The sequence below is a fragment of the Nesoenas mayeri genome (assembly GCF_963082525.1).
Source record: "Nesoenas mayeri genome assembly, chromosome: 5".
NCBI classification, from domain to species: Eukaryota; Metazoa; Chordata; class Aves; order Columbiformes; family Columbidae; genus Nesoenas; species Nesoenas mayeri.
Genome location: NC_137548.1, coordinates 41,200,908 through 41,224,194, shown reverse-complemented (window position 1 = coordinate 41,224,194; position 23,287 = coordinate 41,200,908). Strand labels below are relative to the sequence as shown.

Below are 23,287 nucleotides of genomic sequence, written 5' to 3'. Positions count from 1 at the left end.
GGCTGTAATATTAAAAAATGAAATCTTTGGCAGGAATTACATTCAAAGGGGTCATTTTAATTCAGGGTGGTGTTTACTTTCAACTGTTCTTTAAATAGCTTAGGGCTGTATCCCTCTGGAATAGAAACATCAGAGTAGACTGAAGGGCTTCTGCTCTCAGTTACATCTGGCAAATAAATTATACAAAAGTAATTTACTACTTGAATAACAATATTTACATTTCACTTTCCTCCAGAGGAGGCTATGGACATTTATAAGTGGTATACAAGAGTCTCTCTCATCCTCACTAAATAGCGGCTAGCTCTATGATAGAGCCAAGCTGCTGTTTAGCCCTGCAAGGTTGCGGTTTGGAATGACTTAGGGCCAATAATATAGGCTATGAAAATCAAATAATATAGAACATGAAAGGGTCATTTCAATCTGCAGAAAGTATTTGTGAAACTGGAGATTAGCTAGAGCTAGTAACATCTGTGGAGTTGCAATAAGTACTATGGTCTTCTTGATTCTCAAACGTGTTGGATTTTCTTTGGATGCTTCCTTTCACGGGCACACTGTGTTTTCAAAAGTATTACTGCTGCATGGGGTGCTTATATCAGATCTAGAGTGACTTCATTTCAGCTTGAACTGCTTTCAAAACCAAAAGAAGTTAAATAGGAAGAAGCAATCTTACTTCAGAATAAGTATGCCCATATGGTCATTATTTTGTTATGTCAGTTAATTTGCAGTATAACGTAACTTTATTGTGAAGACAAATCCCTAAAAGCAAGATCACTTGTCTGTGAGTTCATATATCCTCTTAATATGTTTGAAGATAGCCACAGGGTTTTGCCCTCTTGCGGTGACCAGCATTGCCAGAGGATACCTTATAAGAAATGTGGCATAAGTGAACAAGTTTGGGGAAGGTTGGCCAGGTCGGAGTGTGATGTGGAGAGCTACATTTTGCATGTGTATCATTGCCTGCAATTTTACTTCTTGTATTTTTGCACTTCTGTAGAAGACAACAAAAATCAAGTATCCTAAGCAGCCAAGTCATTAGAGCACTATCCTTGCTAGAGTAGACATAGTTGTTTTGAAGGTGGATTTTTCAGGTCTTGAAAAATGATCTACACTTGTTTTCAGTTAAATCACTGCCTCCCATTGATTTTAGTGAATCCCAGTTAGACCATTGATAAACACTTCTGTAGAAGCAGCATAATCCCCAACTACATTTGATCTCAGCAAAAAGCCCTCATCACTAAATTGTCATGCACAAGTATTGCACAGTTCTGGTGGTGGTTGGTGTTTTGGGGTTTTTTTTTTGTTTTTTTTTTTACCCAACAGGTTATCATGTTCTAGTGACAGAAGAAATGTGCCTTTGGGATCCCTCCGAGTATAATGTGAATGCCAGTGGGCTGTGGTTTTCTCCTACCTGGATTTCAGTTCCAGAGCACAAAACTTTTTTTTTTTTTTTTAAATTTTCCTTTCTACTTTTGTGACAGAGCCCTCAGCTGCTGTTTGTGAGCAGCTGTTCGTTTCCCTGTCTGCCTGCAGCCATATCCAGACAGCTGCACTGAGCGGCAGCCAAAGGTGGTCAGAGCAATGCCCAGCTTTGTTAAAAAGTAACAAGATTGGGAAAGAGGGGAGGGAGCAGGAAAATCCATGACCTGGAGTAGGTTTCTTCAGCAATGGATGCTGAGGGATCTGGGTGACCTCCATGTCCAACTATAAATGTGTTTTCTTTACAACTGTCATAGTAAGACTCACCTGCTGACTCAGAGAAAGCCATTAATCACAAAGTGATACTGAAGTTTTCTGGGAAAGGAAGTATTGCTAACTGTGGCAAACAGCTTATGTTCGTGTCTCATGGAAACTTAAATGTGCATAAGTGTATGTTCAGTATCTGCTCCATGCACACTGCATGACTCAGACACAGAGAGGGTCAGGTGTGGCTAAGAACAGGCCTGTGATGTGCAGCATGACTTTTTTTTTTTTATTTCTTGCAGGCAGCGTTCTTGTGGATGGTAGGGCATTATATTAATATTTAAGTATTTGTCCATTCTTGGTTTTATGTACATATTTTTCCACTTATGATCATAGCATCTGTTTTGTGGTTCCACCTTTGAGCACTTACAGATTAGTGGGGAACAATTCAATGTGCATGAAGCTATGTGGTAGGTTTGTGGCATGTCAGGATTTTAGCTTTTGCCCAACTTAACATTTCTTTTCTTTGTATTCCAGAAAAAGGCATGGCATACAATTAAAACCATGGTTAACTTACCAGTCATCAGCCCCTTCAAGAAACGCTACTCATGGGTGCAGCTGGCTGGGCATACAGGTAAGATGGATATCTTCAGTGTGTTTCTCTCTAGAGTGGAATGGCAGCAGGAAGAAAAACCATGTTCCTGTGTTTCTCTGTTTCCTTCCTTCAGGTAAAAAGGAAGCAGGCAATATCACATGAATCTGTGAACTGGAACATCTTTTTTTCAGTTGTGGTGGGGATAGGGAAGGGGGAGTGATATACCTGAATGAGCAAAGCAGCAATGGTCAGACTCTGAGGAAGGGCCAGGCTCTGGATGCATCCTTGTAAGGTGATATATATAAAATACATGTTAGAGGGAAACAAGAGGGATGGGAGAGTTGAAGCCCTAGTCCATCTGTTGCTGTTGGTTGTGGTATGGGATCATTTTTCTTGACTGATTAGCCAATATGTTAGTTCCCTAGTGGGAAGGATTACTGTCCGTGCCTGTATGCATCTCAACCCTGACAAGGACAACACTGTCCTTGCCAGGGTTGAGATGCATACAGGCACGGACAGTAATCCTAATACCAACCCCAAACTCCTCATCTGAATGTAAGCCCTTAGGTGGAAAACAGATCTGATGAAAGTTGAATTGCTGGCCAGGTGTTTGTATTGCAAGTCTGTCATTGTTCACTGTATGAGTGCAAGGAGCAGCTCAGTTGGCTGGTTCTACAGATGCTTCAAAAAGATGGACCTAATTTGAAATCACTGTATCTTTGAAATTGGGTCCATCTTTTTGAAACACCCTGTAGTTTTGCATCTGTAGAAGTTGGTGAGTGTGCCTTTGTAGGCTTTGTTTCATTGGTAAGACAAAAAAAAAGAGGAAAAAAAAAAAAAAGGAAGTCATAAGGTTTGCTTTTCTTGTGCTTCATTTAATTCCTGTGTAGCCCTTGTTCCTAAAGTGCTAGTGTAGGGTTTATTAGTACACATGTGGGCAGGCACCTACGCTGCATCGTGCTTTAATGCAGTACCTGAAACACCTCTTTATATGCTAATGCACTAATATGATGCACTTCAAAGCTGTGCAGAGAAATTTATTTAGTCCTAGAAATGGAGTAGCTGCAGTTTGCACAGTGCTCTTGGTGGGGCTGACTTACAACACACAGAGTGTCAAGATGACCAGTCTTATTGCAGTTTTTATCACCATGTGTATGGGGTTGGCTTGATCTATGTGGAGTGATGCACTAGTTGTGTAATCATAACCCTTCTGGAGGCTTGTATATGTAGTAAGGTAGAAGAGGGGGGTTAAGAGGTTAAGAGTTTCTGCAGTTTGCTTTAGATAGTTTTCTGTGGTTCCATTTAGTCCATACTTTTGGCAGCTTTTTTTCTGATACAACAAGCTCTTTCTGAATTAAAACCTGTGCCATCACCACCCTTGCCTTTGTGCTTGTGGCAATGCCAGTTCTAGGATTTGTCAAAGAAGAGCCACTTTGCAATGGCTGAAGGATCCTGCTGTGATGCAAGTTCAGTGTTAGCCACAGGATTAATGAGGCTCCTACTTTGGCGCCTATTTTATGTCATGTAGATTAAAGGGTACCTCGGAATGAAACATGTGCTTTTCTCAGACTTATTGGCAGGACTATTGCAGGACAGGAGAACATCTGGACAGGAGACTCCAGACAGCTGGAGTCTAATTACTGCCAGTCTTGGCCTATGCAGACTGTCATTTGTACTGGATACCATTCAGTTACAGAGTTGTAAAAAGCAGTTGCACCACATGCTGTACCTGCAGATTAGCTGAGCTCCAGAGCAGAGGCAGAACCTGGAGGTTACACACGTGTGCGGTCACAGAGTGTGTGCACAGCAAGGGCAGTGCTTGGCTCTGGCCTGCTTGTGGCTGTTGAACAATGACTGATTGACCAGGCTGCCTCGGTTACGTACACACTCGGCAGGTATACCCTATGTGAGGATTAAGGACAAAGCCAACACTGGCAGTGTTATACAGCTTTAAAATAGCCTGTCAGAGGATTAATCAATTCTGGCTTGTGGCTTCTTCCTGTGCATTTTAGTAAGTATAGTAGTGTTTAATATCGTAACAGAGAGTTTAGCATGGAAAAAAAAACAATGGCCTGGAGCAGCTGCACTCCTTAAAGCTATAAACTCTGACATGGGAATGTATCCAGACTTTCACTGCCAACGGCTGTGTTTGTCCTGAGTGCTTTGTTTTTTTATGAAAAGCATGTTGTCTTTTCTGTTTGGAGAAATCTTTAACTGGTGTCAAGAGGCTGAGGTAGATGAAACTGGAGTGGTGGGAAAAGGTGTTTTTCTTTTTTGCAGTTCAGTCTTGTCAGGATGTGTTTGATTTTCTTTTTTAGGGAGTTTCAAGGCAGCTGATAGTGGGAAGATTCTGAAACGCTTCTCAGAGAATGAAAAGGAGTGTTTTGAGCGATTGATGAAAGACCCGCTACGCTCCTGTGTCCCTTGCTTCCATGGTGTGGTGGAGAGAGATGGCGAGAGCTACATTCAGCTGGATGACTTGCTTACTGATTTTGAAGGGCCTTCTGTGATGGACTGCAAGATGGGGATCAGGTGGGGAATATAAAAGAGAAAGTGCCTTTGTAGGAAGGGGTGGGGATGATGTGGTCATGCTCTGTCTGAAGGAGTTTGCTAACATTTTTGGAGCCTTGGGATTCAGTCCAGACAACCTGTTGTTGGTTTGGCAATCACCTTGGACAACCTGAGGAGAGTCTGTCCCATTGTTGACTGCTTGTACATGGATTCTGGAAACTAACTGATGTATAGCTTCAAAAACTGTCCACATCAAGAAATTTCCAGAGGTGATTTAAAACAAAGTTTCCCTGCAGTGGCCTGATAATACATGGGAGAAAAATTACGTGATTCATTCGCTGCTAGTTCATTTAATCTTTGCGGATGCAGTGATTCTAAAAACCCCACAAAGAGTAAAATTCCCGTCTCCAAATGTGAATGACTGAATAGCAGTGTGAAAGCCCATTTCCAGTGCTTGAATGAGTCTTCACTGGTATTGATTTTTTTCTGTAAAGAAAATAATTGACCATTTGCTCATGACTGATCTGTGTTTTTCTCTACTATGACATCTCTACGATGCTATCATCTTGTTCTCCAGATTCTCACTTTCTTTTCCTTTTCTTAACTGTGATTAAGAGAAAAGCCTCAAAAATGTTATTTAAGCATAACAAATAGATAAGAAATCTGTTGAGAGCCTGCAGTAACAGTGCAGAGAGGTGTGAACTCTCATAGTAATCTTTTGGGTGCCAGCTGAGATGCTGAAGAGTCATTGTCATAAACGAGTTATTCAGCTTAAAGGAGTGCAGAGAAGCCTGTTCAAATAGGTGCAGAATCTTTACATGAATTGTCAGCTAAATCAGAGTAGAAATTTGTAGCACTAGTACGCCCAGAAGAAAGAGAAGCATTTGCAGCAGTACATATTTTATTCAAGGTAGGTGGCATTCTGGTAATGAATGACAGCCTCTCCTAAACGCCAGCCCGGTTTATTACACTATGATGAAGGTGGTGCACTCCAGGTGCCTAACAAAGTGCAAGCTTTGTGGAGGGAGACAAGCTCTGTGAGTCCAGTGGCATGTAGAGAATGTGGATAGTGTCTTTCTAATGGTGAGCAGGTTAATGTGTGGAGTGATAACAGCAAAGTGTGGAAGGTTTGTCACCATTCACCTTTCCATTCTTAGTTACCTCTTCTGGTTTGGAACTGCTCAGATAATCTGCTTTACTCTTTAATTTTTAGTATATGAAGAGTGATTCTGTCTTTCACTGTCTGATGCATTAAGTAAAACCTTAAGTGCTTTCTGAGGCCTAAAACCATCACACATGACTGATGTTAGTTTTTTTTTTGAGGAGAGACAGTAGCACTTCAGCAGCCCTATTTGCTTTTGATTTCATTTTAAATTATCTCTCCTAACTGTCCCCTCAAAATACAGCTCTGTTTCATGGCATGGTAGGGATTCAGCTTTCTACCATTCTGTAAGCTGGAAATAACAATAACATTTAACAGTACTCTAAAGATATGGTTAGAACAAGAAGTGAATGACAATTCCTGATTCATGCAACTGTTTCACTAAATATGCCTATACAGTCATTAGTCTATGTTCTTTAGTTTCCCCGTATACAAAACTGGGGTAATGATAACACTCTCCTGGTTGACATTTCTTGAGGCCAGTTTGTAAGCTGTAAAAAGAAATCTTTGGGGAATCCTTATGGTTTTGTTGGGATGTGATATTTTTGCAGGACATACCTGGAGGAAGAGTTGACTAAGGCCCGTGAGAAACCAAAGCTGCGTAAGGACATGTACAAGAAAATGATTGAAGTGGATCCTCTTGCCCCCACAGCTGAAGAGAATGCCCAACATGCTGTCACCAAACCCCGATACATGCAGTGGAGGGAAACCATCAGCTCTAGTGCCAACCTGGGCTTCAGGATTGAAGGGATTAAGGTAATAGTTTCACTTATGCCTGTTCTTGGAGACCAAACTTTGTTTGATTTGTTAATTAATCAGAAAGCTAGTGTGCATCTGTAGCCAGGTTTTTCAAAGGATTATGTGAAAATGCGCTAATTGAAACCACAAAGTTCAGCATATTGTGGTTTTAAAGCATCTATTGTACTTAAAACAGTGGAGTCAGTAAAGTTAAGCATCACATGCACATCAATAATACTTGGTTCAACCACAGAGACGTTGCAGGAAGCACTTGAGCATGTACACAGTGTTGATAGAATGAAAATGAGACTGTTATAAGGGATAATTCAGAACTGAAGAAATAACCATCTCTCTTCATGCTATTGCCTTTTTTTAAAATCCAGGAACTATACATATTTATCCCAAGTGAATCATAGCAAAGTGGTTTTGTTCCAATTATGTTTATTTGCAAGGCATGTTAAAAGGCATTAACTTAGATATTCATGGGATTGAGGAAACCCCTTTTCCTTTCAAGTACATTACAATATCTGGTATAAATGGAGCTGGAATAAAGCCAAAGCAACCAAAAATAAAATTTATCCATCAACGAAGTCCATCTGCTGTTCTCAAGTGATAACTTTGTGCCTCTATGCCATTCCTAGGATACCTTACAGCCATAGAAGAACCCTGGCAATTTTCTTTCCTACCCATTAATTCTTTATATTTGTTGTGCCCCATGGCAATGTTGGATACCTACCTAGAAACCCATTAGGACCTACTCTGAGAATATCAGCCACCTGACACAGCTACTTGAATGTTAACACTTGCTGGAATCCAGAAGGCTGCTTTCTGCTTGCACAGGCCTGTCACAACTGGCCTTAAACTAGTTTGCTTGGGTTTAGATAGTGAGGTACCTGTACCAGCACAGAGCATGGTGAGGGCTGCCCAAACCCACCCGGACCCTGGATAAGTACTCGTCCACTGAAGCCCATGATGGGACAGCTATGGAGAAGTTAGCATGGGTTAACCTGTGTAATTTCAGGATGTTCCCGGAGTATATACATTTAATTTTGATATGTTAGGACATGGTAAATTGTAATCTGGACTAGTTTTGCTTCCTTTTCATTGTTCAAGCGCAGAGGAAGAAGAAAGAGATTAAAGAGGGTGACACTGAAAAGCAGAGGCTCTCTAAATATCCCTTTCTTTTTTCTCTGCTTCCATGTATTTTCTTCTCCCTTCCTCATTTGCAGATTCTCCTGCTGTGAGACAGGAACCAGGGCTTCCAGCTCATGCTGTGCTGGCCCCCTGTATGCAGTGCCATCCACTCCTGGCTGTTAGACACCAGCATTTTCATGCAAGAAGTGTCTGGGTGGTAGATGATTTGGCTCCAGTCCAGCCAAGACACCTTCTGTCTTACCCTTTAGGCATCTAATGATGTTACCAAGATACCTGTTTTATTCCTAAACCACTTAGGTCTTTGGATGCTCTGTATAATGGAGTCAGAAACCCAAATGATCTCAAGACCTTTTACATATGTTCTCAGAATGATAGTTGGTCAGTGTAGAAGACTCACAGATTTATGTCAAGTCCTGGAGGGTGACTGCTGAGCTAAGGGAGCACAGGGGAGCTCCAGTAAAACCTCCTGGCCTGTTCTTTGTGGTTTGGCTGGTTATCAGAGGTGGGTAGGACCCACATGGCACACAGACTGTGTGCTATTTCCCTCGACTGAGACAATGCAGTACATGTACAAAACTGGACATGAATACTTTATCTTTTATTAAGCACAGGAAATGCTTTGGAGCACTCCAGTACATTATGTTTTCCTCTGTCTCCCTGTGCTGTTATAGGGGATGTAGGTGTCATTCTCTTATTTACATGGAAAAATGGTGGCAAAAGTGAAGCTTTTCAAGCAATACAGCTAGTCTGTACTCATCACACTGTTTCCCTGTAGCTGAACTGTACATCCCATTCTGTGTATTTGCAGAGGAGTGAAGCTGTGCTGCAGAGATGCCCATTTTGAGAGGAGAGCCTGTAAGGATCGGTGGTGCCAGCTAGTGGTTGATAGGAAAAAGGGGTTGTTCTTGAGTACCCTGATAACTCCTGGAGTTAGCTGCACAGAAATGTTGAGTTTGGTAATTCAGAAATATTCCTGCCCTGTGGCTGCTGGAGTAAGAAGCAGAAGCAAAGCAACTGAAATCACAGAAGCCCTTCTGTGAAGTGGCTACTGATGTGATTCACCATTTGTACGCTTTCATCAGTGGAGTGCCTTTTCTCTTTAGTTTGATCCATCTCTTTTCCTTGCCTTGCTTCCGTATCTCTGAAATAAAGACACGTTCATTTATGAGATTTGTCCCTCTTCCTCTTATCAAAAATAGTTTGAACTGTTTGGTTTTCTTGCAGCTGGCATCTGACACTCAGTCTCTTGTGCCGGCTAGGTTCAGAATGCAGGTTTCCTCTCTGGAAGGGGCGCACTGAAGGCTCGGCATCACAAATGCTGTCTCTACAACACTAAGCCAATAGTTTTGCAGAGCAGAGGTGCATGGGACTGAGAACCAGGAGTTCTGGTTTCCCATTCTGTCCCTGAATCTCTGTGCAGTTTGGGAAGCTACTTCTGTTGGTACCATTCCTTTAGCTGTAGGTCAGGGATAGCCATTTTCCCCAGAGGACATCAGATTTAATTAGTAAATCTTTGTGAATCCTTTGAGGTCATGACCTTAACCCAGAGCCCTGTAAGGGAAATCTGCAGAGGAATATGAGCAAGACCACACAGGTTAAGATAGGTATCAGTATTTTAAGGAGCTCCCAAACCTGCCTTCCTGCTAGCCGTGTCACTGTCACATCTAATGAGAAGTACTGGAAGTGGGCCCACTAGCTGCACTGTGAACAGACCGCTCTGCTGCGCAGGAATGTATATGGGGGCCCTGACAAAGGTATGACTTCAAGGACTGAGTCAGCTGAGCACCTCCTGGGGATTGTGTACATCCAGAGTTGTTGTGAGGACCTGGTACAGAATACAAGGGATGGTGCCATTCAAAATCTGGATATTGTTTACAGCAAGTAAAGACAAGCAGCAGTTACATTTCCTGCCAACCACTGCAAAGGAACAACCCCATAAAAGTGTTTCTAAACAGCAGGGGAGGAAGCAACTAGTTTGTCCAGACAAAAAAGGATGAAAAGCAAAGACGTAGCAGCTATTCCAGGCTTTGCTCTGGGATTGGGGCATGGAGAGAAATTATTTTAAAAATAACTTTACTCCAGTGAAGAGGTACAAGGCATCAGACTGAATTCCAAATTTCTATGTGCTGTTCAGTATTATCATACATCAGATCAGATGGCTCCTAACTTTCACTGCCTACCTGCTGAACTTCACTTGCATAACTTACACATCTCACCAGGCTGACACGCCATGCTTGTATCTGGCCCACAGCCTTGGAATAAAACTCTTAATTCTGCTGCTAGAAAGTCTGGTAGGTGGGAGGCTGCTCTGCATGACTTTGCCATTCAGTCAGTTAATTCTCTTACATGGTAGATCTGGAAATTTGGCATTATCAGTGTTTTGGGATTTTTTGTGTGTGTGTGTGTGTGTATATATGTTATAGCAGGGGCTGAGTTCTGCTCTGGAGTAAATAGTGTTTCACCTGCTGAGACTGGAGCTGAATTTACCCAGTTTTGGTGCAGTGACATTTTAATGACCTGTTGATTCATGCTTATAATGGAAATGGGGGGTTTCACTGGACTGAAACAATGGAGAGGAACACAGTTTGATAATCCTGCAGGCTTTTCGTGGATACAGTCTACCAACTGCAGTAATTACTGTATTTTATATGCATGTCCTAAAAGCTCAGATTTCTGTCTCTTGAAGCAACAGGGATGTTCTTGGAGAAATGCATATTCATATAGTCTATGTTGACAGACATCTCCAATTCATGCACTGCTCTTTCTTACTTGTAGCTCCACAAGCACAAACTGGTACACAAAACCAGCACATAAAGACTTGTTTTTTTCCATAGCAAGATGCTTCTGGACTGAGCCCTACCGATGGCACAAAAATACTCTGAATTTCTCCAGGACCCAGTTGGATACAAGCATGCCTCCACTGTCCTTTGCCCAAATTCACATACCTGCTTTGTCACTGCATTTGTGTCACTGCCAGCATTGCAAATCCCAACTTGTTCTTGTCTGCAACTAGCCTTCTGTTCTGTGACTTCTGGGTCACAATAATGTGCAACAGTATATTGAGAACTGAGTTTTAACCACAGTTCTTTGATTTCTCCACTGAAAAACAAAAACAAACAAAAAAACACCCAAGCAAAAAGGACTAGTAAAGTTGTGTTTCAAAATGTCCTCTTACACACCCCCAGCCAGGGCTTGATGACACCAGGCTAGATGAGAGGACAACCAAAGAGGTCATCGTGGTTTGCCCCACTGAACTTTGCACTGCTAGTACTGATGAGTGAGAAAACCCTCCTACAGGCTCATATAATATCATGATTTGATTTGTTGTTGTTGTTTTTTTTTTTTTTAAACTGCACTCAACAGGAAGAAAGGGCCATTTAAAGTTATCCAATGAGCTCTTATAGATTTTTCTCCTCCACCTCTTGCTTGGTCTATGTGCTCTCTTCCTGTTCAACTACTCACTTTCATCTGGTTAGCACGAGTTAAGCTGTTGATGGTTCAAGAGGATTGACTGATGAGTGGAATGATATCTGTGTAGTATAGATCTGTGTCTGTCTTTGTGCGTTTTTGTGCAGAAGGCGGATGGAACATGTAACACAAACTTCAAAACTACGAAGACACGGGAGCAAGTTCTACAGGTTTTTGTGGAATTCATTGAGGGCAACACAACTATTCTGGTGAGTTTAAACTTTCATGTTCACTCATCTTTTACCCAGTGAACTTGCTTCAGGTCTGTGCTTCCTCTGGTACAAGAAACACAAATTAAACCACCGAGGAAGAAAATGGTTTTGACTTCTAGTCCCTCTCAGCAGATGGAGTAGATGTGGGGACTTGGTGGGCTGTGAGAAGTAGTTGGCTGAGACCAGTTTTGTCAGCACTTGCCATGAGTTCACCCCAAGTTCCTCATGCTAACAAAACATCAGTCAAGCTAACTTGTGGCTTGCTGTCATCTTCAACCATGGGTGTTGGGTGCATTGGAGGGATGATGATGTCTGAGCAAGGACTGTGTTGGCAGGAAAGCTTGTGATTTGGGAATTCAGTCTGGAGAGGATAAAAACAGAGCATGGGGGCAGGAAGTGCTAGTGGTGGCTGGCTGTGCTCCTACATGTGAGACTCGCCTCAAAGAGCAATTTCGGTGTGCTGCTTCACGGGTAGCACAGCAGGCATGTGGTAGATCGCATAACATGTCTCTCATCTTTAGAGCTTCAAAGGGTGTTGTAGTGCTTTGCTGCAGTGTAGAAGCTGTGATGAAGGCAGATTAGCCCTCCAGGAGGAGAATGCTTTGTAACGCAAGGGAGCATTAAAAATGTAGACTACAGCTTTATGCATTTTTTATTTTTTATTCCCCTCCCTGCCATGGGTGGAGCTCCTTGTCTCTTTAAGACAATTTCATTCTCTTTTTACTATGGAGAATGGAAAGGTTTTTAATTGCTTGAAACATTTTTCTCTTTATTAAAACAAAAACAAAAAAAAGGATGCAGAAAGTCTTACTGCATCCGAAGCAAGACAGATAAGTGTGCCTAATGCAAGACATGCAGCAGAAGAACTCCAGTCTGTTCATTCATTATGAAAGCCTGTTGCAGTGTGTTTTCAGATTGGCTTTTAAATTATTAATCTGTTGCTTTGAAGGACCTCTAGCCTAAAATTAACATGATCTCTTCATTCTGTTGACTCTTGTAAACAGTATCTTCATTCATTCTTTATAAATGAACTTCATTGTTTGGGTGTTTTTTTGTTGTTGTTTTGTTTGTTTGTTTTCTCTACTTCCTCCAGAAAAAATACCTCAAGCGTCTGCAGGAAATTCATGTCATTCTTGAATCCTCAGACTTCTTCAAGCGACATGAGGTAAGAAGTGAGTGTAATGCTGTGGAGGTGCATTGCTGCTTTGTTTGGTCATTCAGACATACTTCAGAATAGCCTGCTGCATTTGTAGAAAGGAGTTTGTAGTAGAAGAAAACTAATATATGTTGACAACACAGGTACCACAAAGTCTCCATCACAACAATACAGAAGATTAAACCAGTTGAGGAGTAATAAATCCTCCCATCTTTATAACATCTCAGCACTTATAGCGCTGGGCCACTGCAGGGAATGGTTTATTAGTACCAGTTTCCTGTGGTTTCTCTAATCTTGGTGTGTTCCAGTGGGAATCTTTACACGGGAATAGTGATGTGGGAGCTTGCATTTGGTACAGCAGCATTCAGTTGTAGTTTGACAATGAAGGATTTATTAGTGATATTGGATTTATGTTGAAACACGGTATAAATTCTGCTATGTATGTTCTCCTCGTATGCTTTCCTGTGGAGAAGGCATCGTTAGCATTGTAAGTTCTGCTTGTTACAGCTCAAGATTTTGAGATCAGACATTTTATTTTACTATATTGACTTCCTCTTGTCACTGGAGGCATTTTTGTTACACATTAGTGATTGATATAGTTTTGCAAAAGGGGCATGTAAATTGACAGTGTCTAAGTGCAGCCCAAAAGTTTGTTGGGTCACACACGAGAAGGTCATCTGAGGAGGTCACCTTCTTAGTGGGAGGTGTCAAGTGATGAAGGAGAGCTAAAGATGCATTTTTAACCACATCATCTCAATCTGTATTCCAGGTCGTTGGAAGTTCACTACTTTTTGTACATGATGGCAGTGGGAATGCCAATGTGTGGCTGATCGATTTTGGAAAGACCACCCTTCTCCCTGATGGGCAGACACTGGATCACAGGATCCCCTGGCAAGAAGGCAACCGGGAGGATGGGTACTTGTTGGGATTGGACAATTTGATTGACATCTTGGAAAGCATCACTGAAAGATGAGAAAGAATGGCACAAAACTTGCAGGGCTGCTCTGTAACTGTCTGCTCTACTGGAATCACTCAGTTAAAAGGAAACCTTTACTCTCTCCAGACTCCTGAGGTCATCAGCGCAGAGGGAGCTGCATCCAGAACCCAGCAGTTAGTGATCAAAATGACTTTGCATCGGCCCTCTATGAACCTAAATAACTTCAGATTGGTCTGTATTGCACCAGCCTGACTCCAGACTGGTCCTCAGAGAGTGAAGATCTCTATACTCAGGAATCACACCAGCATGAGTCAAGAGGTCTGTATGGTAAACCAAACAGTTCTGACTTCTGGCAAACAGATGGGACTCCAGATTTACCTCTTAGTGAAGCAGAGCAAGTACTTGGGGATTCAGGGTAGGAATAACAGTTTTTCAGAGAACTGTGTAGTTTTGAAACCAGCAAGAGTGTTGTTCTTTTTTTTCGCCCCTTAATTCCAAGTCTCCTTGCTCCTGTGTGCACTATGGGTTGGACCAACAACTTCTGCTGCGTTGTGTAACAGTGTCTGCACAAGGTGGAAATGGATGAACATCACAAGAAACCTGGAGCAAAGGGAGACAGCAGTTTGTAGTGGCTGGATGTGGTAACTGCTGTTGACCATTCCTACTCTTCCCTACCCTACCCTGGATTCGCTTCTATCCAAGAACAGCCTTTGCTTTTTATGTAGCCTCTCAGGAGATTACAGATACTCTAAGGAGAGAATAGCAGCCTATTGTCTCCAAAAACATTTGACTTTCAGACTGGGTGGGCTGTTGGGTAAGTGCCTAGCTTGGAAAGTTTGGCCTCTTGCAGCTGAACTGCAGTTCTGAAAATCAGTAATGATTCTTTAGTACACAGACCAGGGAAAAGGGTTTTTTCAAGGCTTGTTTATTTTTAGAGATAAAACCCCTGCACACATGCACGCATGCACTAGTAGCCAACAACCAGTATGATCTCTCTTAAGAACATGGCTTGCGTGTCTCCTAATGCACGTGACTTCTTGGCCATGTTCTTGTTCCCAGATATGATGCTGCCTCTTAAGAGTATAGAATAGTGCAGTGAGCAGTAAGGTCATGTTTCTGTATTCACAGAATTACACTAATGATGGGGTAATTCCCAGGCATCCTTCCTCCAAGGTAGCAGCTGTTAACTCAGGGCAGTTTGGGGGAAGGAATGTCAATATACCGCATCCCCTAGTCTCTGTCTGGAATCGCAGGGCCATCTGTGATTCATTCTTCTTTTGCTGTGGCCCAGGCACAGCCACAGAAAATTCACAGTGTTTAGGTTAAAGTCAAGAAAGACTGAAGTGATGTCTTGTAATAGCTTCACATACCTTCTCTGTTGGTTGCACCTAGTCACTTAACAGTTCTTTAAATACTAGCAGTATAAATACTATCAGTATTCACATGTTCACTCACATTCCAGATTTTAATGTTAATAATATGATGATGTAGTTTTCAAAATGAGGACAAGACTTATAACTATTTGATTGTTAATCCCTTTTCAACATCTGAAGCTAGTAATGCATTGATGAGAAATGGATGTCTTGGTGTCCTGTGCTCAGGAGAGATGCTGAGAACTTTAGGATATATGAAGGTGACTCTATGCTTTGGGAAACTGCTGTTTCAAGAAAAACAGTGATGATGAGCAAAAGAAGACTGGAGTCCAGATCTGGAACAAAATCTGTCTGTAACTTTTGTAATTAGAATTGAAGAGTCTAAAATAGGTTCTAAAAATAATTGCTTTAGATAACACACTACTGTACTTAAAGAGATCAGTCAGATTTAATGATTTTTTTTCATCACCTCTAAACAAAACAGCAGTAATAAAAATTCAGGTTCAGTTGTGACCTAAAAGTTAGATGACACGGAGTGGGTATTCTCTAAGAAGTAATGACATATGGAAACATTTCATCCTAAATCAAGAGTTATTTGAAACTGGTTATTTTTGCAGTTCACTGCAAATTCAGAATTTTTCGGTGGCCTCTGAGAGTCCCGCTCAGTTTTATTTTTATGGTAATGAATTAATTAATTTTCCATTAATGAATTTTCTACTTAAAGTAGGAATGCTCTGAAACTTCTAAGTGACAGTGAACCATCAATAGAGAACACAAATATTATCATTCCAGATGCCTTGTAACTTCTGGACTGCTATGAGATGATGAATTACTTTGTGGTGAATTTCATACAATTTAAAAAAAAAAGTCTTTCTCCTTTCTTGCAGCCAACAGGTAAACAGTGTATAAGGAGAACAGGAAGTAAATAGGTTTCACAAGGGAGGACTTTAATAACAATGTGTTTCCTGTGAGACTGCAATTGCAAGCAATCCTATCAAAATTAAAAAAAAAAAAAAATTAGAAGAGTTAGAAGTGAGACTGTTAAGGCGATAGAATTCATTAGTGGTTTGCCTAATTAATCTTCAGAGTTAAATTTCTTCCTTTTGCTACCACATATGTGAAACCAGTGTAGTTTGTTTTCTAGAGGGGAGATTCAGAGGTTTAAAGTTTATGCTCAAATGTCAGTTGAGAATTTGAGACAAACTGTTAGAATGACTGTCCAGTTTCAAAGGAGAACTAGCAGCAATATGGTACCAGTAGCTTCAGAAAAACCCAACTGCTGCAAGCACCTGGATTTGCAGTGTGTTGTCTTGGGGAAATATGGAGAAAGATTCATTCCTCTGCAATAGCTGAAAAGGTCAGGGGAAAAATGACTTCTGCTGTAGCAGACTCTGGTCTGGAAGCTCATTCTAGATGATAAGTAGTTCTAGCAAGTTAGTTCTGAAATGGCTCTTTGGCTTACTAAGGGATTAGAAGGGAAGAAGCCACAATCTTCTGCTGCTGTTGTGGGAAATGAGAAAAAGAAGCAGCTTTTCATTAGCAAACTGCAAGTGTAGGACTGCAAATGAGCACTGGAGCTCTGAGGGGCTGGGGTTATGAGCTCACGAGCAAACCACCTCAGGATCAGATACCCTGATTCACATCGGATGGCCCACAGTGCCTGTGTACGCCCACCTGCTAGTGTGAGGAAGCAGCAGACTTCTTTCACTATGGGGGAAGTTGCCTTGAATAAGCTTATATTTGCCAGAGGGTCAACGTGATGCCTTTGCACAGGCATGTAACATAGAAGAGCTGATACGAGATAACTGAGGTACGTGTTCACGTGCAAGTGCAGAGTGTCGTTCTGTAATGCCTCTGGTGAGATACTGCCTCACTTTGGGAGACACCGGGAGCAAGTGTTTCTGCAGCATGGGAAGACATGCTGGCCCAGAAGCGCTTAGGTGCTGAACAGCCAACCTCTCACTTAGACTCCAAGGTCTTTAAACTCACTAGTTAGATGCAGTAATGCTCAGTGCTCTAGCTGCTGCATTCTTGTGTGAATCTAGCAGTAGGACTTCTTTCCCTCAGCTTCAACAGTGACTTGGTTTTTCTTGGCCTCGGCCAACTTATGCTGGGCCTCAGTTTTGTTCCCTTTTCACAGGTGGGAATAATACCTACTTACCCCACAGGCATTGTGTGAGGCTGTCCTTCATTATTGCTTGCAAGATGCTGTGAGATTCTTTGGAGGAAGATGCAGTATAGAAAGAAATGCACAAAGAAATACATCCACTAAGTTTAAAAATCAGGGATGTTGAGGCCCCACAAGGATGTAAATTTGGATGAAATTTAACCAAAGTGGTAAAAATGGAATCCCTCTTAGTTTTATATGGCGGGGGGGGGGGGGGGGGAGAATTTGCTTAAAATCTGATCCAGTTCCTATTATAGGGAAAGATTTAAGTGGGAGTTGGACCAAACACTTAAGTATCTCAGAGGGCTCTTGCTATTTTTTTTGGTATTGCTGTTGTTATTATTTGTTATTCTTAAGGTACTGAGATCAAATGGCCTGTACCATCCATGGTGCATCCGTTCTGAACACTACAATGCAATGCTGACCATGGTCACATTTGACATTGACTGTATTGGTTGAGTGTTTGTTACTCTGAAGTGTGTGTGCTACTAAATAAATGAGACTGAAGGAAAAAAGACATCCACTGTGATTTGGTCACAGGACAGTAGTATCTCTTCTTGAATAATTTCTTTAGTGAAGGGACAAAAACCTGTTTCTTTCAGTGTTTCTGTGCCTTTAGTCTTTAGCATTTAATATTTTTGAAACCAAAACTGGTTCTAAGACATCTAGAAGCTAATGTTGCAGCTTGACTCCAAAACCCATTAGTTACATTTGTTTTAGACCTGTTCCACACAAACCTTGACAGCTTCCTTCAAGGTAAGCTCTTTCTCAAATATCTCAGCTCATAGCCTACGGTCTATCAAAAAATTGTGCACCCAAAGGTACTTGGCAGACTCAGAGCAGTTAACTGTTCCACAGGGCAGTTTTGTGGGGCAGCAGGGAATGAGCAGTCAACGCCCCCGGTACTGGCAACACTTCTCAGCAAGAGACTGTCCTCTTACCTGCGTAGCAAAGAGTATTTAGCAGAGAGGGAAACAAGTAACCACCATTAGTGTCTCTTTATTTTGTGTTTCAAATATAGAATTTACACTTCTCCAGCTTTAAATTGCGTAGAAACAGGTTTGTCATCTACGTAAGTACAGTAGTCACCCAGAAAGGTAAGTTGGTGAGAAGTGCTGCAATGGTCAGAGCGCAAATCAAACCCAACACAATTAAATGAAAAAGTCATGTGACGAGACAGGAAGATGTTAATCATGTCATGCCTAAGGGCTTTGTGTGACACTTGAAAAGAGCAGGCAGCCAGGAGAGTGAGCAAGGTCATGTCTACAGGAGAAACTGTCTCACAGAGCTCTGCTGCTCCAGGGGCCAGAAAGTGTGGTACCTGTCCAACACACCTGTGGAGATGCAAATACACAGGAGAAAACCATACACCCAGCAGGAACATTTCCTTCTCTTTTGGGTAAGTAGGGGGGGAGGTATTGGATGTGGAATAAGTTACGCTTGCGAAAGCCCATAACTATTTCATTAGACTTGCAAAGATTTCTTATTTGCCCACAGGCAGGTGTGCACTGAGTGGGGAACTTACCTCAGGAAAAGGGTTGGTAGGAGGGGGACACTTTAAATCTGTGCAGTTAAGAGTTCTGTTTCTTTAAAAGGAAAAGGAAGATACAAAATACTTAAATTGAGGAGGGGAAGAGATAACAAAGAAATCCAAAGCGAGAATATAAACCAATGTGAAAGAAAACAGGCAAAGACAAATGGAAGTTTGCATTATTATTTCATCTTTTGTTATTTGGTCCCCTCTTTAAAATGTAGCTATGAAGTTGTATGAAGCAACATAAAGTACTAATGCCAAGTCCCAAAGAAAAAAAAAAAACCAACTACTATATACACACAAAGCTAAAATGAAGTTGGTAACATGTTAAAAGACAGACACCTATCAGAAAGAGCAATTTATAATCATCCTATAAATGGCTGATTATCCAGTGAGGAAGCATTGGAAGACGTGACATATGGATTACAGGACTGAATTAATCCCAGGTCTCCAGCTCATGTCATTCCTCTAGGTTTTGGCTTTCAACTGCCAAAGTAATCTAACTTTGACACTATGGGTTCAACTCATTGGTTATGCACTAAAAGTGTCTCCTTAAAAATAGTTTTAAAGAAGTTCTACTTTAAAGTGGTAGCAATTGAGCACTATGAAATCTGTGATTGTATGAACAGGAAGTTGTAGGTTGTAGGTTGTACTATACATCATTGTGATTATTATTATTTCTTTTTTACATAATATGGTTTGGACAGCATCACAACAGGAGCAATATTAGCATTATTTCCTCTGGGATATTAATTAAAAACAGCTAAGAGGTCAGATATGCACAGGTCAAAAAGATTCATGGCAACTGTGCTGACAGAAGACAGTTTACATTGGGTTCTATTTGAGAGACTTAAGAACTTATATTAAATTTAGTTTACTAATGCAGATTCTTTTGAAATTCCTGGCTCTTAGTGCCCATTTGGGATGTGCAGCTCCATGTTCTGTCCTGTTACAAGACACTGCATCTGGCTCAGCACATCCCTGAGCATGTGGTTGTTGTAAAGCAGCAAAGAATGTTTAGGAATAAATAATTACTACATGCTCACTCTACTCTTTAGAGTTGCTCTTCCACCCCCCCACTGTTGGTCACTGTAAGACACAAGATACTGGTCGGGATGGAGTTTTATTCTGGCTTAGTGCAGCTTTATCAATGCTCTTCCTGTAGATAAGTACCTTGACACAGCTATTCAGTTAAAACAGGTATTTGTCTAAAGTTCTGAACTGAAGAACTTGCATTTTATTAATAAAATGCAGGCAGAGCTGCAGCCAAGACTGCCTGTGGCAATGGTGACAGAGCTCTGCTCTTCTCTCACTTCACTTTTCAATGGCTTAGCTGGTTTTATCACTATTGACCTTTCTAAATTTGTGAGTTAAGCTGGGGTAAGTGCTGTGTGTGGGGAAAACAGTGGTAGCTCAAGCTGGGTCATCATACAGACAGCAGGGATCCTACCTGCATCTCACTGGAATCTTAGGGTATTGTGTGGTCATTTGCATGCAAAAAAAAATGAAGAACAGCCTTGTGCCTGCTACTTCATAAAAAGTCTAGAGGAGGAAAAGGTGGCATAGTTACCTTCCCATGACTTCCGAACAAGGCAGTATTTTGCTCCTCACCACAAGTTTCCCACCCATGCTGGTGGCTAAGGAGAACTGAAAGCAATCTTATAATGGGTCTGCAAAAGCATGGTCATACCAGCAGGGCTCTGCTCAGGATAGTGCCTATTACAAACAAGGGTTGGAAAGTGATCCAGAGTCACGTCCACTGCAGCTGAACCGGGACCACTACACGCTGCTGGGGCTTTACCATGTACGCAGGGAGGGAAGGGCTGAGAGGCTAGAGAGCTAAAGCAAAGGTGGAATGGAAAGAAAGGCATGAGGCAAGGGCTACAATCTCCCTAGGTCACTGAGCTCATGAGTCCCCACAGCACTCATGGCATTTGCCCATGCCCAGAGGGACCTCTCTGTTCAGACTGTCTGTCATTTCCCAGCACAGATTTGGAATTATTTCCATACCACACAGGTCATTACTGAAAGGTGGCCATCATCACCACTCAGGTCTGGAAATGATGGTATATAAAACTATTCATTCTAACCTAAAGGCCTAAAACTATTGGAAGCTTGGAACAGCTATAAAGTCAGACCAACAAAGCACAAACTTGAGCTGAAGATGTATTTCACTCAAATGGATTCAGACTCTTCATTCTATGTTTTTCTGTACCACACCTCAGTGGTGTCCGTCCCTGAATGAAATATGCAGATTCTGTGGTCAAAGCAAACGCTCTCCTGCCAGCCCACATCTTCAGACTATACAAGCAGCTGATCGCTAAGCGTGAAGCTTGTACCAGAGCACCTCTTCCTGCAGAAAGGAACCAGAGTCTATGACTGACAGCTCACCATACAACTCAATTACACATGAAGGCAGTGTGTATTTTGCCACTGACGGCCGTGCATCATTCGGGAGCGTGACAAGGACAAAATGCTTCTGAGACTGTCCAGGCTTAATCCAAATTATTTACTTTTTCAGTCTCCTTATTTTGCAGACTTTAACCAGTAAACATCAGTTTAGACCACAAGCAACAGAAGAAAAGCCTTAGAAATGAACTGTCTTCAAAACAGACAACAACTACCTTTACCAGCAAGTCTGTATGCTTGGAAGGTGAGAAGAAATGAAGGCCTGCACAGGTGTGTGAAGGCAGCTCATGATTTTAGCTTTCACAAATGGTTGAGCTATTCTACCATCCCCTGTAAAGGGCACTGCAAGATAGTTTGTGCTTGGCTCCCTTTCATGCTGCCCCTGCCTTGCATTACTTTGTTTTTACCTCAGAGGAGCAGGTATTAAACCCAAGAAGAACTCCAGTGTTTCAAATGCTAGACCAGAGAACCTCAGCTCAATGCTTAGCACAGGAAATTACTTCTGAATATCAAAGTACTTACTTACAAAAATGAAGGTCATCCCAAGTAAAGTCCACTGAAAGAAAAAGACAATCCATTTCTCATTACCCATGCAGCTCACCCTTTCTGGGAAAATCACCTGCCCCTTCCACACCAGGAGCTGTGAGGAGAGAGACACCATGAGGCAAGAAGCGATTTCCTTCACTGCTCAAAGTGATACTATTGGCTCCACCAACTATTTTTTTTTCCAGTGGTAAATTTGTTTTTCCTCTTCATTGCTTGTTTTCAAAGTACACGCTCAGAGGAGACTGGATTTCTTTTTTTCATCCTTCCTACTGCTTGCAATTTAAGCAGTAGCTGCTTTTTCATGTTTTTCCACAGGGTCTGTTAATGAAACAGATGCAAATGCAGCTGCTATTTACTTACTTCCCTTAGAGTGCATGAACATCACTAGTAAGTCACCAGGACTGTAAAAAGCCCGCAGGAACACAGCAGCCTTTGCAAGTCAATTGCTGCTGGCACAGTGTGCGTTTTTGGTTTCTTCGGTCAGAAAGAAGCACAACCTGTGTTGGTCATTATTTCCATCCAAATGCTGCAGCTGGATGGCCGGTCCATTTCTTTTCACCTGAGCAGATTGAGGAGGAGTCCTTTTATGAAGTATTCTGGATTAGGGCAGCAATGGCCTTGTTCTCCACCTCTAAGCTGGTTCAGTGGAACACATTTTACAGACAGAGATAGAAATGCAACTGTCTTTAATGATCTGGGGATCTGGCAGGTAGAAGGAGGAAGAAGAACATTGCTGATGTTGAAACATCACCCATCTGAAGGAACCTAAATGGAGGAAGTGAGTGAAGTAGGAAGAAGTCCTTCCAGACACACACATTCCCTGATCTTTGGAAGAACCATTTCTGTTACACTGGAGTAATGCTCAGGTCATCTGACAACGACAGACCAGAGTCCCTCTCTCTTGATGTTTTTTCTGTTTTATAAAGAGGTTTTTCATCTCTATGGAGACTGGAGCTCCTTAGCACAGCTGCTCTAACCTCTGCCAAAGCTGATGGCTGCTGCTCAGTGCTATAGCACAGGTCATCGTAAGCATAATTTACATTGCCGCAGGGGAAATTCTGGAGTTTCACCAGTTCAATCCCACCAATATCCAGGTGAGGGCAGTTGCTTCGACTTGGAGATGCTGGAGATGCCCGAGAGCTGGGAGAAGAACTGCAATTCCCATCAAAGCCTGAATCTTCCCGCTCTGGAGCTGCTTTGAGCTTGCAGCTGGGGCTGAAGTGACAGATGTTCTCTAGCACCCATGATCCATAGGTTGGGTTCCAAAGATTTTTTGTTTTGTTTTTAAGTCTGTGGGTTGGTGGATTGCTGAGCTCTAGCTTCTGGTTTGAGGTCTGCTGGAACCAGGACCCACTGTTGAAATCGCTGAGGCATGGCAGGCTGGGCCCTCGAGCAGTCCGGTTGCTCAGGTTCTCCACCAGTAGCTCTTGTGGACACTGTACGAATTTGTGCCCACCATGGGGGGACTCCAGTGTTCTCAGCGTTGTCTGGGGTGGGAGAGAAGGGCTCACCAGCAGGGGCACTATCCCACTGGAAATGTTTGGGCGCATGACTGTGCTCCCTTCATCCTCTGGTGATGGGCTACACTCCATGGGCAGCTCAGTGTTTATCACATCAGGGTCCTGAAAAAGAGAGACAAGAATC

General features: G+C 42.1%; 2 protein-coding genes across 3 annotated transcripts in view; one reads left to right on the top strand and one right to left on the bottom strand.

Moving 5' to 3' along the window:
• Nucleotides 1–17,656, top strand: part of ITPKA (inositol-trisphosphate 3-kinase A) — a 40,451-nt gene extending 22,795 nt beyond the window's left edge. For both annotated transcript variants that reach the window (XM_080345799.1, XM_080345798.1), the window contains 6 exons: nucleotides 2,218–2,314; nucleotides 4,594–4,807; nucleotides 6,500–6,704; nucleotides 11,417–11,518; nucleotides 12,615–12,686; nucleotides 13,447–17,656. In XM_080345799.1, coding sequence (XP_080201925.1) covers nucleotides 2,218–2,314; nucleotides 4,594–4,807; nucleotides 6,500–6,704; nucleotides 11,417–11,518; nucleotides 12,615–12,686; nucleotides 13,447–13,650 — 894 coding nt within the window. In that variant the 3' untranslated portion in view covers nucleotides 13,651–17,656. The remainder of the gene's footprint in view (nucleotides 1–2,217; nucleotides 2,315–4,593; nucleotides 4,808–6,499; nucleotides 6,705–11,416; nucleotides 11,519–12,614; nucleotides 12,687–13,446) is intronic.
• A 4,832-nt stretch (nucleotides 17,657–22,488) lies between these two features.
• LTK (leukocyte receptor tyrosine kinase) overlaps nucleotides 22,489–23,287 on the bottom strand; it is a gene marked incomplete at both ends in the record, with an annotated part of 94,721 nt that continues 93,922 nt past the window's right edge. The window contains one exon of the mRNA XM_080345261.1: nucleotides 22,489–23,265. Coding sequence (XP_080201387.1) covers nucleotides 22,489–23,265 — 777 coding nt within the window. The remainder of the gene's footprint in view (nucleotides 23,266–23,287) is intronic.